Raw genomic sequence first — 12,204 nt, forward strand, 5'->3', positions numbered from 1 at the left:
GAGAATGATAAGGCAGGGACGGTCACTTCTGAGCATTATGTTCAGATGATTGAACAACTTTTTCTTCCAGAACTTGAAGAAATGGATGTGCGTGACCATCTGGTTCCAACAAGATGGCGCCACAGCTCACACGGCGCAAACATTGATGACCATGTCAGGCGAACACTACCCCTATCATCTCATCTCTTTGGGAGGCAATCTCCAATGGCGAGCACACTCACCATATTTAACGCCATGCAACTTTTTCTTATGGGGCTGTCTCAAATTCTTGGTGCATACCAATCGCCTGCAGACCCTGGCTGAGCTATGGAACAATATTCGTGTTGCTACTACCAACATCTACACAGACATGTTGGTAAAAGTGGGCCAAAACTTCCAATTTTGACTCTCCAAATGCATTGAACAGAACGGAGGCCACCTTCAAGATATCATTTTCAAAACTTAATGGAACAAAACATTAGATGTTACTCTTTGTAAAGAAAAAAGAATTAAAGTGATGTCTCAAATGCTTTCTGATTTATTATTTTTTAAATAAGGAAGTTCCTGCGCCACACCCTGTAGTCCAATTCATCTTACATAACTACAACTGATGAACTTGTTACTATGTGTGAGTACCACAAATTGTGCAAATTACTTTTGACCAGTTTGAAATGCTCTCTGCAGTAATTTCTTCTTTTGTCATTAATTTTAGCCTAGCCTTATCTGAAAAACTGCAGAAGGGATCTGCTCACCATTCAGCTTAATAGTTTATTTTCGGTTGTATATTGTAATGTATTGTCAGAGTTGAGGATATGATCTTATCTCTAATGTCAAATTGTACATTACTACCTTCCATGTGACAATTAATGCATATAAAAGAACTTGGTACTGATAGAATCACATGGTAGGTTCTTTCACTGCTTAAAAGCATTGAGTAATTTCTCTGCCTTGTGTTGAGAGTGCTGATCATTTTTCATGTTAAGGTTTACTCATTATAAAAGATTTCTGCGAATAATTTGTGGAGGTGAGGTGTTTTGCAATTTTCTTCAAAATGAAAAGTGAAGATTGTAGTTAGAGGTAAATTTGAAACATTGATTTTATAGTGAAGTGAGTTATTGTATAATGTGTAGAATTAGCTAATTTGGGCCCTCTATGTAACAATAAAGCAGTTATTGATAAAAGCACAGGGAAACAAACATTACATTGTACACTGAGCAAAAGTAGTCTAGCTGAGTCATCAATGTGAGTAGATTAATACACTAAGAAATTTCCCGAAAGTCGTAGTTGTCACCAGTGTAGAATATTCTGTCCATAATCAGTGGCTGTGATGCACTGTTGATTTCAGCAGTGTTCCTGGGTTAGCAGCAGATGACCTTCATCAGGAGTGCAGTAGAATACACAGATCCGGTGGTTAGTCCATATGACGTGGGGCCTGCTGTGGGTAATGACTAATTGTAGAGTCAGTTACACATTGACTCAGTCTGGGTTACAAGAATGTCACTATTTTTCCTCTTTTCATCTTGTCAACATCCCTCCCATAGTTTATAAAAAAACGTTAGTTATTTATTCATCCATTTCTGATTTCAGAGCCAAAGTGGTGAGGTGCCGAGCACTTCTATGTTTAAATAATCTTCTAACCTGCCTTGATGTATCAGATTTTGAAGGTGAAAAAGGTCTTTACAAAATGTGGGTAGACATTGCAACACTCAGAGAAGGTATGTGCAATTCATAATCTTATGATTATGTATGGACTCATGTAGTTGTGAAATATTAATATTACTGAAAGTAGGCATTGAAATGTATAAGTCAGAAGTCATTGATAAGACTTTGTTGTTCTGTAGTTCATGCCTCCTTTATTGTGGATAAAGTATTTTTTGTGGTAAAATTATATTCAAGTTATTATTTGGTAAAAGTAACATAATTCATTTTAACTTAGCATGATTCTGCAGAATTCCCAGTCTGATTGGTAGAAGTAGTGTTACCACACTTGGAACATGGCTAAAGATCACATTTTTTATATGTGGTGCTTCAATAACAGACATACATTCCACAGTGACATGATGCCAATCATGGTAGTAATGTCTTAAAGTAAACCTTTAGATGAACACTTGAACACAAAATTTCTCCTCATGCAACATGTCTTGAAGTATTCTCAATTGTTTCAATAAGGTGTGTTACTCATTACGGGAAACGGCAATGTACAAGCATATGACACTCTAATATTCTGAAAATTTGGGGACTCTGTCAGATGATATTACATCCAATTACATTTCAATTAGTGATTAGATTAATTATTCATTCCATAGACCCACAAAAGAGGGGATCATCCTGTGTGTGGAACATGTCACATTGCAACACTGTGTCTGTTGTTATTCATCTGAATCCTGTTGGAGCTCCCCAGTGAAATATATATAGGAACAGCAAAATTGCTAGTTTTCAATATATAACTGGTATTTGGAGTTTCTATGAAATGCTGCAACATTTTATATTTTTCCTGTTCTCTTGTAAAAAGTTATAAATCTGAGGGAGCAGTTTACAAATGTTGCAGGGTGTATACGACCTGGGACAACCGGGAGATCCGGGAATTTTTTAGAATTCCGGGAATTTTTCATTGTTTTAGTTTTCAGTTAAATTTTTGTAATTTACTCTAACAAAGGATATTACTGTATCCCACTACTGCAGAATAATACTGCAGCATTAAAACAAGAACGAGGGAAAAAAACGAAAATAAAACTTAAATTGCAAAGGAAATGCACCATATAAAATAACACAGTGCTTGTACAAGCGTCTGCTAACAGCAAAATGTGTCAAAGGCTTTCGGAAGACTATGCAATGCTTCATAACAACAAATTGCCTTCGATGAGCGTGACGTCACAACTGTTTACATTAGACTCATTTAATCAGTTACAAGCAGGCTCATGCACACGCACGGTTGAGTCGCATATGAGTAGTACCTTCTCCCGCTTCTGGCTACAGAAATGTGGCTGTTGGCTGTGCAAGGAGCAGTAGCAGCCGCATGGTACCCGGAAAAAATTTTGTTGGCACGCCCAAGCTGCCAGATTCACGCATGTGCAGCAGGCCCGGGTCTTGTGGGGAGTGAGGGCAAACCAGGGTATCTGAACCAGGCGGCAATTTCCGGGGGAGGGGGAAAATTCATATTTTGGGGGGGGGGGGGGGCGCCTTGTTTCACAAAGCACCTAGCATCCATCACACGTCGGTATATGGATTATTCATATGATTTTGAAACACACTCCTGCTGGTTTTTGAACACGTTCTAAGTTTATGTCTGAATTATTATAAGTTGATTTTTGAATGCATGCATAGTGTACATGATGTCTCTGCCAGGGGAATCCTCATCACATCTAGAAATAAACTTTCCTGCATACAAAATGGGACAGGGCCATACGAGCTGAGCGGAATAAAGCCGAACCGGTGAATGCCAAGTGCTGCTTGTTTATGTGGTTGATTCGGTTTGCGAATGTTCAGCGTTATAATTACTAGCGAAATCCATAGATTCAGACTACCAGAGTGAATATAAATGACTAACAGGTAAGAAAGATTACGTATTATCTTCTCGGTATATCCAAGAAAGTGAAATTTTGACAGAAATTTTTTGGCCAGATTGCTACATGAGACAGGGCCAGTTGTAGTCCCCGACTAGCAGCCGCTTAAGTTCCATTCAAGGAGTAGCGCGGAAAACGCATTGTGCGCCTAACCGGAGAACTGGATAACTAAACCAGTGATTGTGGCAGGGTTAGTGAAGTTAACTGGAGAATGAGTTTTGACAGTGGTAGGAATAGTTACAGAGTTAGTGATGACAAGACTGTTTGTTAGAACGAGAAAGGAGAAGAAACGGGGACATCACACAAATTATGGAAGAATATGACGATTTACACAAAAATTACATTCTACTACTTTCCGGTCTCGTGCATGAGAAACTGGAGTGTTTGAATGAAATGTGAAACTATTTCCTAATGTAAAACTTTTTGCTTGTAGTAGGCCAAATAGGTATTTCGTATTGGTACTTCGTGAATTATGTTCTGACATATTATAAAAATGATCATTATTGCCAAAACGGTCTCACTTATTTGGTGTGTGTTACAATTGCTGAAATATTAGAAAGGCCTATTTTGTTTTCTCCAGCACAAAGTGACAAAATAGACATAATCAGATCAAGAAACCACACAGTCTTGGGTACTATTTGTATTAACAGCTTTTTCAGTATTAGACAACGTCATTTCGATTTTTAATGTAGCAAAATGTTTGATGAACTTTGATAAGGTAATAGCCCTTTCACAGAAAGGAAAGCACACCATGTAAAGCTGTAGCAAGATTATAGAGAGAAATTGCTAGGACCTAAGGATTGAAGAAACGTGTACTGTCTTGGCTGTCTCTTGTCTATACTGGTTTTATGTGTCCTATATTTAATTTTATGTCACACAGAAGAGCAAGTTATTAGCTAATAGGCAATAAAGTGTCCAGTTTTTCTGAAGAGTTCTTGTTCTCCTGGTTACAAATAATCCTACCCAGTATTAATTGTGAGGGGTTCCTTTTTAGTAAATAAATAAAGAGGGCAGGATGTCAAACCAGCTGACTGGGAGCAGGAGAGGCGCTACAGGACATTTTAATTTCCACTGTCCTGAAATAGTTTGATGGCATTCATTACAAAATATACACATTTGAGTTCCACAGAGCGAAATACAGTGACATGCAGTGTAACAATGTTGTTTGATGATGGGTGGCACCTCACTGCACACTCAAGACCAAATAACATTTCTTACATTTCCTCAAATATATATCTTTTATGTATCAGACTCTTCAAAAAGATGTGTGCTACAAAGTAAACTTATTTTTGAAAAGTCATTGTTTTTTTACATTCTGATGTGCAGAGCAGTCTGAGCTATAGTTGGGGGGAGCGGGGGGGGGGGGGGGGGTGTTAGTCTCCACATGACCCATTTTTACAGTTAGTGATTTTTCTGTTTCCTCTTCGTTTACTGCTCCCATGTGAAACAAAAACAAGACGGATTTCTGTGGCTGGGAGCTGTCAAGTGAATTAAAATACATTCACATAATTACGGAAGGGTAAACTATGTTACTAGTTTCAGATTTGATTTTATTTCTACCTTTTTGACAGTCATGCATTAATCACCTTGCAGAACAGTGAAGTTATTTTTGTCGGTTTGATTATTAAATTTGGCTTTTATTAAGCTTTCCTGCTGAGGCAGTCTATTTATTCCACACTATTGGCTAGTTTCAACTGTTCGCTGCATTTCAGGTGCACGTTTTCATCTTCTAGCACGTATGGCATTATGCCATAATAAAGAACCAAACATGAGGTAATACAGTACTGGTACTCCAAGAAAATTTATGTCCCAAAAACCACACTGAAAAGCTTCATATCTGGTCGAGGCCTTCGTCATTGAAAATCTGAACATACAAATGTGCACTGGCACAAGAGGTTCTAGGCGCTTCAGTCTGGAACCGCGCGACCTCTACAGTCGCAGGTTCGAATCCTGCCTCGGGCATGGATGTATGTGGTGTCCTTAGGTTAGTTAGTTTTAAGTAGTTCTAAGTTCTAGGGGACTGATAACCTCAGATGTTAAGTCCCATAGTGCTCAGAGCCATTTAAATGTGCACTGTAAGGCGAACTAGGCATTTTAGAATGGTTCACGAAATTCTGACGCTCTTGGAGTATCCTCTGATGTCTTGTTTCTTTTATGACATAATGCAAGATCTTTTAAAGTCTTACACATACGAACATACGGGCTTCCTACATCACTGTAGCTGCGCAAGCACGGTGACGCCTCTTATCTGGCGCTCTCTGACAACTGCTGAAATGAATCTATTTGTAACAGGTCATGGGAAAATATTGTGAATTGTTGTTAGGAAAGCGTTATTTTGAAAGTAAATTTCCTTTTACGCGAGATGAACTATGTGTGAGAATGTACGATGGATTTCTTAAATCACAGTGTGTTTGGTCTTTCTTAAAAATCACCTCTTTGATAACGATCCATTTAGAAGAATTTCGAGCCCATAAGATCAGAGATTTAATCTTCAAGACAAATATTATATGTGAAAGCTTTGCTTTTCTTGTAGCAACACTGTATATTAATTTAAACCATTAACTTTACCTGTTGGTGGGATTCGAATTTGTACTTTCGTAATACGAAAATATGTAGCGTACATGTTGCTGCACATCAAAGCTCTTTCCAAAACTTGTTTTTTTCCCCCTGAGTATAGTTTTCTAAAGGGCCGGGAAATTCTATGCTGCTGTATAAAACCACATCCTATCAAAGGATAAGTTTTACAGTTCCGAGGGAAAGTATACTGTCACTTAACATGGCAAAAGTATTTTTCGCCCAGGAGAAAATGTATTTTTAACTGGGAGATCTGGCAAAAATCCAGCAATTTTTTCTCCTTGTCCACGTATACACCCTGTATTGGTAACATAGTTATTGAATTTCGAAATTTGGTAGCGACTCTTCTCAAGGTGGTTCATGTACTCGTATAATTTTTAAATGTCAGCCCATTTTCCTGGTAAATAATTATGTATTTTCATCCAAATCAAATTAAAATACCCTACATTCAACAAATTCCTTTCTGTCAACAGTTTTAGTCAACCCTACATTCAACAAATTCCTTTCTGTCAACAGTTTTAGTCACCAATATCACATTTCCCAACACTTTTACACACCATTTTGTAACAAAAATGATGCATTCATGAGAGATCTTTAATGTGTTGCATAAATTAAACCATGTATTTTCATAATAGGCTGCACAAGTATAAATACAAAAGCTACTGAAGATGGCACTTAATCTTTGCGAACACGTAAATCAACATGGCATTTGCTCAGTTCACTTCTATCATCCAATCACAGCACAGGATTTATGATGGCAAAATCAAGTCCTCTGTTCACATATGACAAACTGAAGAAGTTAAAATATATTTTCAGAATGTGGTCCACCACTGCTCATAAATGTTTGAATAACATCTCATGATTACCTGTGGACTGAAACTATTTGTTAACTAAAGAAATTTTATCAGCAGCTCTTGTCAAGAACACTAATGTACTTCAAATGAAGAAATTAAAATATTCTGTACAAGTAGTATGAGGATCTTATGGAACTGTATCATTGGGTCTACCAACTCTCAACTAAACTGCCAACTTTCAACTTAAACTAGACTTCAGACTGTGCAACAGATTAGGCTGTGACAAGTTTCATTCTCAAAACAATTGAATAGATATTGAAATAAATGTTCTTGATATTCTGTTTTACCTTCACAAACATGTTTGCATGACAAAAATGTCCCGTACTGTGATTAGGTAATATTAAGAACTGAGCATGCACAGTGTTCGTTTATGTGCTTTTTAACCGAAAAATGCCGTATCTGGTGGTTTTCATGTTTATACCTTCGTACATTGAAAATATGTAGTTCATTTGATGCACCACATTAAATATCTCTAAAAGCACACTGTTTTCGGTAAGACTTGAACAAAAAAAGGGGGAAATGTGACATCACCTCATAAAACTGCAACTTATATTTAAAGTTAAAAGCTTCACTATTGTGTGAAAGGGACTTTTGTAATGAAACCAGAAAAATTTTGAGAAATGTGAGAAGATAAATATTTCAGGCAGAAATGAAGGAAATACTGTAACTCAGTGGGTCGCACCAACAAAATTAGCTTATGGCCAGATATTGAAAACAGTCTATGTTCATTATATTCTTGTTTTAGCCATAGGATGATGGTGATTTACTCTATTGAAGTTGACATGCAAAGGGTGTTACGTATACCTGAACTGACAGGCCTCAGTCATGTAGATATTCTGAAGAATTTAAAATCCCTATATAATGTATTGACAAACCAGCTTTCCTTGCGTGCAGGAAATGCGAACATTTTCAAATGTGTTGTGGTGGTGTCTATATTAGATTCCAGACATGTAGTCACAGAAGAGAAATTTGAAATTCAAAAGCTGCATCCATTTGAAAACTGTCAAGTATATGATTGGTGAGTTATTTTTTTCAGTAAAGGGACCACAACCTGCCTATCTAACCCATGTTAATTTAGGCAAGTATTTGACCCATTTCTGAAAAAAACTATTTGATGCAGGACCTTATTATTTTTACTGTATGTTACATGATGAAGAAGGGATCAGTTGGTAGGACATGTTCTGGAGGCATCAAGGGATCACCAATTTAGTATTGGAGGGCAGCGTGGAGGGTAAAAATCGTAGAGGGAGACCAAGAGATGAATACACTAAGCAGATTCAGAAGAATGTAGGTTGCAGTAGGTACTGGGAGATCAAGAAGCTTGCACATGATGGAGTAGCATGGAGAGCTGCATCAAAACCAGTCTCTGGACTGAGGACCACAACAACGTGATGCTAATGGAGTCAACTGTACTAAAATCTACTTTATCCCTTTTATAGTTTCTAAGAAATATTTTTTAAATGTATTAACAAAAAATATTGTTTTCTGCAGAAAAATTTTTTTGTGAACTTCGCAATGGTGGAATATTAATGAATGTAGTACCAGAGGTGGCTTTTTATGTTATGCAGAGTCTCTGAAAATTTCATTCATTTATCTATGATGGTTTGTGATATAATGGGGCATATGTACTGAAAATTTTAGTTTGCGGAAAACTGACTTTAAAGAAAAAAAATTGAAATTTGTTACTTACAGTTAATTAATACTCTCCTGCTGCATATGATGGCCCTTCTTTGGCCTCTAGCAGGTCTTCCAGTTCCTTTTTCACCTTCCTGGATGTTTGTCTTGCTTTCTTGGCCGTATTAGATGCAGACCTGTCTGCATCGGCTATCATTTTTTCGCAATGTTGCAGCCCAGTGATCATATTTTCACCAGCATTAATTCCCAGCTTTTTCAATACCCAACACTTCCCAATATTACCACAATTGACTGTAGTAACATGAACTCCTAGTTTCATTGTATGCATGCCTACAAATACAGTTTTAGGAAGGCAGTTCGAAATTATGCTGTTGAAACATTCATTTGGGTTCTGTGTCTGCCCATGCAGACATTTCCTTTGGTCAGGATGAGCCAAGTCTCTGAAAATAGGTTTAATTGCTGTAATAACAGCAGCAGGAAGAGAATGCTTAAGATTCTCCAGTTGCCTGAGCCCTATTGTATTTACACTGCGAATTTTCTCCTGATGGAGACAATCCATGACATGGCTTATCATCAGTAGAGGACTTAATGGAAAAATATGGCCCAAACATCTCTCTTCATTGCCTCTAGATTTTCTTTATTTCTCCTAATTTCCTGCCCTTAGTATACCTGCAAGTTTTCTATTTCAGGTTTAGTTAACCGACCCTGTCTGGTCAACAATTTTCCATCTTCTAATTTTTTTTCCTCTCATATCAACAGTTAGTTTTCTCAGCCTTGTTGCAAAACGTTTCTGAACATGGCCTACACATTCTATTTTGCTAATAATGGCATCTCCATATGGCTTAGAGTTCACCACATTGTTGTATGCCTTACTGTCACCATCGCCCAAATACCTGGTGTACTGTACGCGTCTTGTTTCTACGGAGCAATGAAATATTTGTTGTACTCCATGAACTTCCATACCACCACTTGTTCCTCTAAAATTAGCCACACAGTTGTGTTCTTTGTTCATTGACTTTACAACATTTGCAATATTTAGACATTATCTCCACATCTAACACTCTACCGGTGTCTACACTCGGGGCAGTCACCACTCCATTCAGAGAAGTATGTCCTCTTTTCTGCCAACTTCCATCAAGTGCAACTGCAATACCCGAACATCCACCATTTTCTTCCACTGTTTCGCTAGCAGCCAGTTTCATGCTTTCCTCACTGACCTCACATACAGCTTTCTCTAATATCGCAGTCAGTTTTTCAAATTTATTTGGTGGTAGATGTAAGTTCATCACCGAACAAAATGTTCTCCGTGCAGCCATGCCCTTGCCAATGGATCGTAAGGCACAAACTAATCTATATTGATTTCATAAGGGCCACTTGCATTTGGTTTTGAAGAACTCATAAATGAAATCACAGCTGAGCATTTAATGCAAATTAAATCCAAAGCAATTGCTAGGCCTTTTCTCCCACTGGCACTCTCACAAATTTTCACATTCTGTGACTCACCACACTGTCTACATTGCACAAATTTAGAAATTACAGGTGATAATATTCTCAAATTTATAATAATGTTACTGCACCCATTGTCACTTACAGTAAATTCATTGTAACACTTTTGAAATGGTGAGAGCTTCTTTGATGATGCACTTGTTGAAGAATTACAATTAGAAACATCATTGCCAGGCGACATAATCTCTTGTACAGAAAGCTTTCTAAACTTGTTTCCTCTAAATGGTCGTTTCTTGAAAATGCCTTTACATTTTGTCATCTTCAGTAAACACAATAAAACACACGTAAACAAGCACTGCAAACGTAAGTATAACTACTACTCACTATCACACTTGAACAAAACTAACTGCATGTTTGAAAGTGTATTGTTTACAAACAGCAGAAATAAAAGAATACTGACCGTTGCATTCCAAGGATAGCCAACACACTCGGGAGTAAAAAAAAATCCCTAACGCGCAATGTAGGGGATATAAAGATCTAAAATATATGCAGAAAAGTGGGCGTGGCACATAAACACACGTGGTAGGAAAATGCTGTTTAAATGCTCAAAAAATATTTTTTTCAGCAAAATCCTTTTCAGACTACTTAAATAAAACCGTAATCTATCGAAATATGATGAAAACTGAAAACCAGTTTTTTTTTTTACCTGAACAACAGTGTGGTCCCCTTAATATGTTTAACATAAAATTCCTTTTCTTTCTCTTTTTTCCCAATAATGTAAATAATTGTGTTTTGATATGATATGTTCAAAATTAAAATATACTTAACACTTTTTTTTTAACAATCAGTTTTATTGGATATGCTAAAACAAAACATTACATGAAGAGAGTAGGGAACTGTCAGAACAAAAAGTATTGGGACAGAAGACAGGTTCTCAGTATGTTAAATGCACTGATGAGCCAAAACATTGACCATCTGCTTAATAGCTTATTTGTCCATCTTTGGAACAAAATACATCACTGATTCTACATATCAGTGACCAGACAGTTTGTTCATAATTTGTGGAGCTGGTAATTTGTGGAGTTCTGTGGCATTAGATGTCTATGCTCAGGTCATTTGTGTACACGATGATGGGACCCAGATGGGTTTCATAGGATTGACATTACCTGAATTTGGTCATTGAGACATCAATGTTAGTTCACTATTGTGCTCCTGAAACCACTTGTAGCATGATTTTGGCTCCAAGATGCAGACAGGTATACTGCTGAAAGATGACATCACCAACGGGGAAGATGAAGCATGAAGGGATGCATGTGGCTCATAGCTGTCAGTATGTGCCTTCGATTAATACCACAGATCCCATGCAAGTGTAGAACAATGCCTCACATAGCATAATAGTGCTCCCACCAGCCCGCATCTGTGGCGAAGTGCACGTTACGAGCTGCCATTCACCTCGATGACAACATTTGTGGAGATGACCATCGACATGGTGTAGTAAAAATGTGATTCACCCGAAGAGCTGACATGTTTCCATTCATTGATGGTCGAATCCCAATGGTCCCGTGCTCATTACAGACGTAATTGATAAATGTCGTTGAGTCAACTTATGAACACACAGGGGTGGTCTGCTGCTGAGCTCCATCTTCAACAATGTACTATGAATGGTGTGCTCCAAAACACTTGGGCGTGCACTAGCATTGTGCTCTTTTGGCAGAGGTGCCACAGATCACCATCTATCCTACTTTACATTCTGCAAAGAGTTGTGGACTTCCAACGATTTAGTGCCTAGTGGTGGTTTCACTTTCCTCCTACCTCTTTCCGTAGATACTCACGACAGTAGTACGTGAACATTCAACCAGCTTCACCCTTTTAGAGATACGTGTTCACAGGCTCTGCGTAATAGTAATCTGCCCTTTGTCAAAGTCTTTTATCTCGATGGATTTCCTTTTTTGCGACCCAGTCATCCCCTTCCATGTCTGCTCTGCTTACATACCTTTGTTACCACAACACATGCCTGCAATGCTGCCAGACGGCATCCAACGTTTCAGTGGGCAGCGGTCATAGTTTTTTGCCTTACTAGTGTATTTTATGTGATTAAGTGAAACTATTAATGATCTACTAAGCTGAGCAAAGTATGCAGAACTTTTAAAAGC

At 37.8% G+C, this 12,204-nt stretch overlaps 1 protein-coding gene across 2 annotated transcripts in view; it reads left to right on the forward strand.

The window, feature by feature from the left end:
- The window catches only part of LOC126174848 (HEAT repeat-containing protein 3), a 649,038-nt gene that overhangs the window by 614,428 nt on the left and 22,406 nt on the right, over window positions 1-12,204 (forward strand). For both annotated transcript variants that reach the window (XM_049921236.1, XM_049921235.1), the window contains one exon: window positions 1,567-1,694. In XM_049921236.1, coding sequence (XP_049777193.1) covers window positions 1,567-1,694 — 128 coding nt within the window. The remainder of the gene's footprint in view (window positions 1-1,566; window positions 1,695-12,204) is intronic.

This window comes from Schistocerca cancellata, chromosome 3 (genome assembly GCF_023864275.1).
Source record: "Schistocerca cancellata isolate TAMUIC-IGC-003103 chromosome 3, iqSchCanc2.1, whole genome shotgun sequence".
NCBI lineage: Eukaryota > Metazoa > Arthropoda > Insecta > Orthoptera > Acrididae > Schistocerca > Schistocerca cancellata.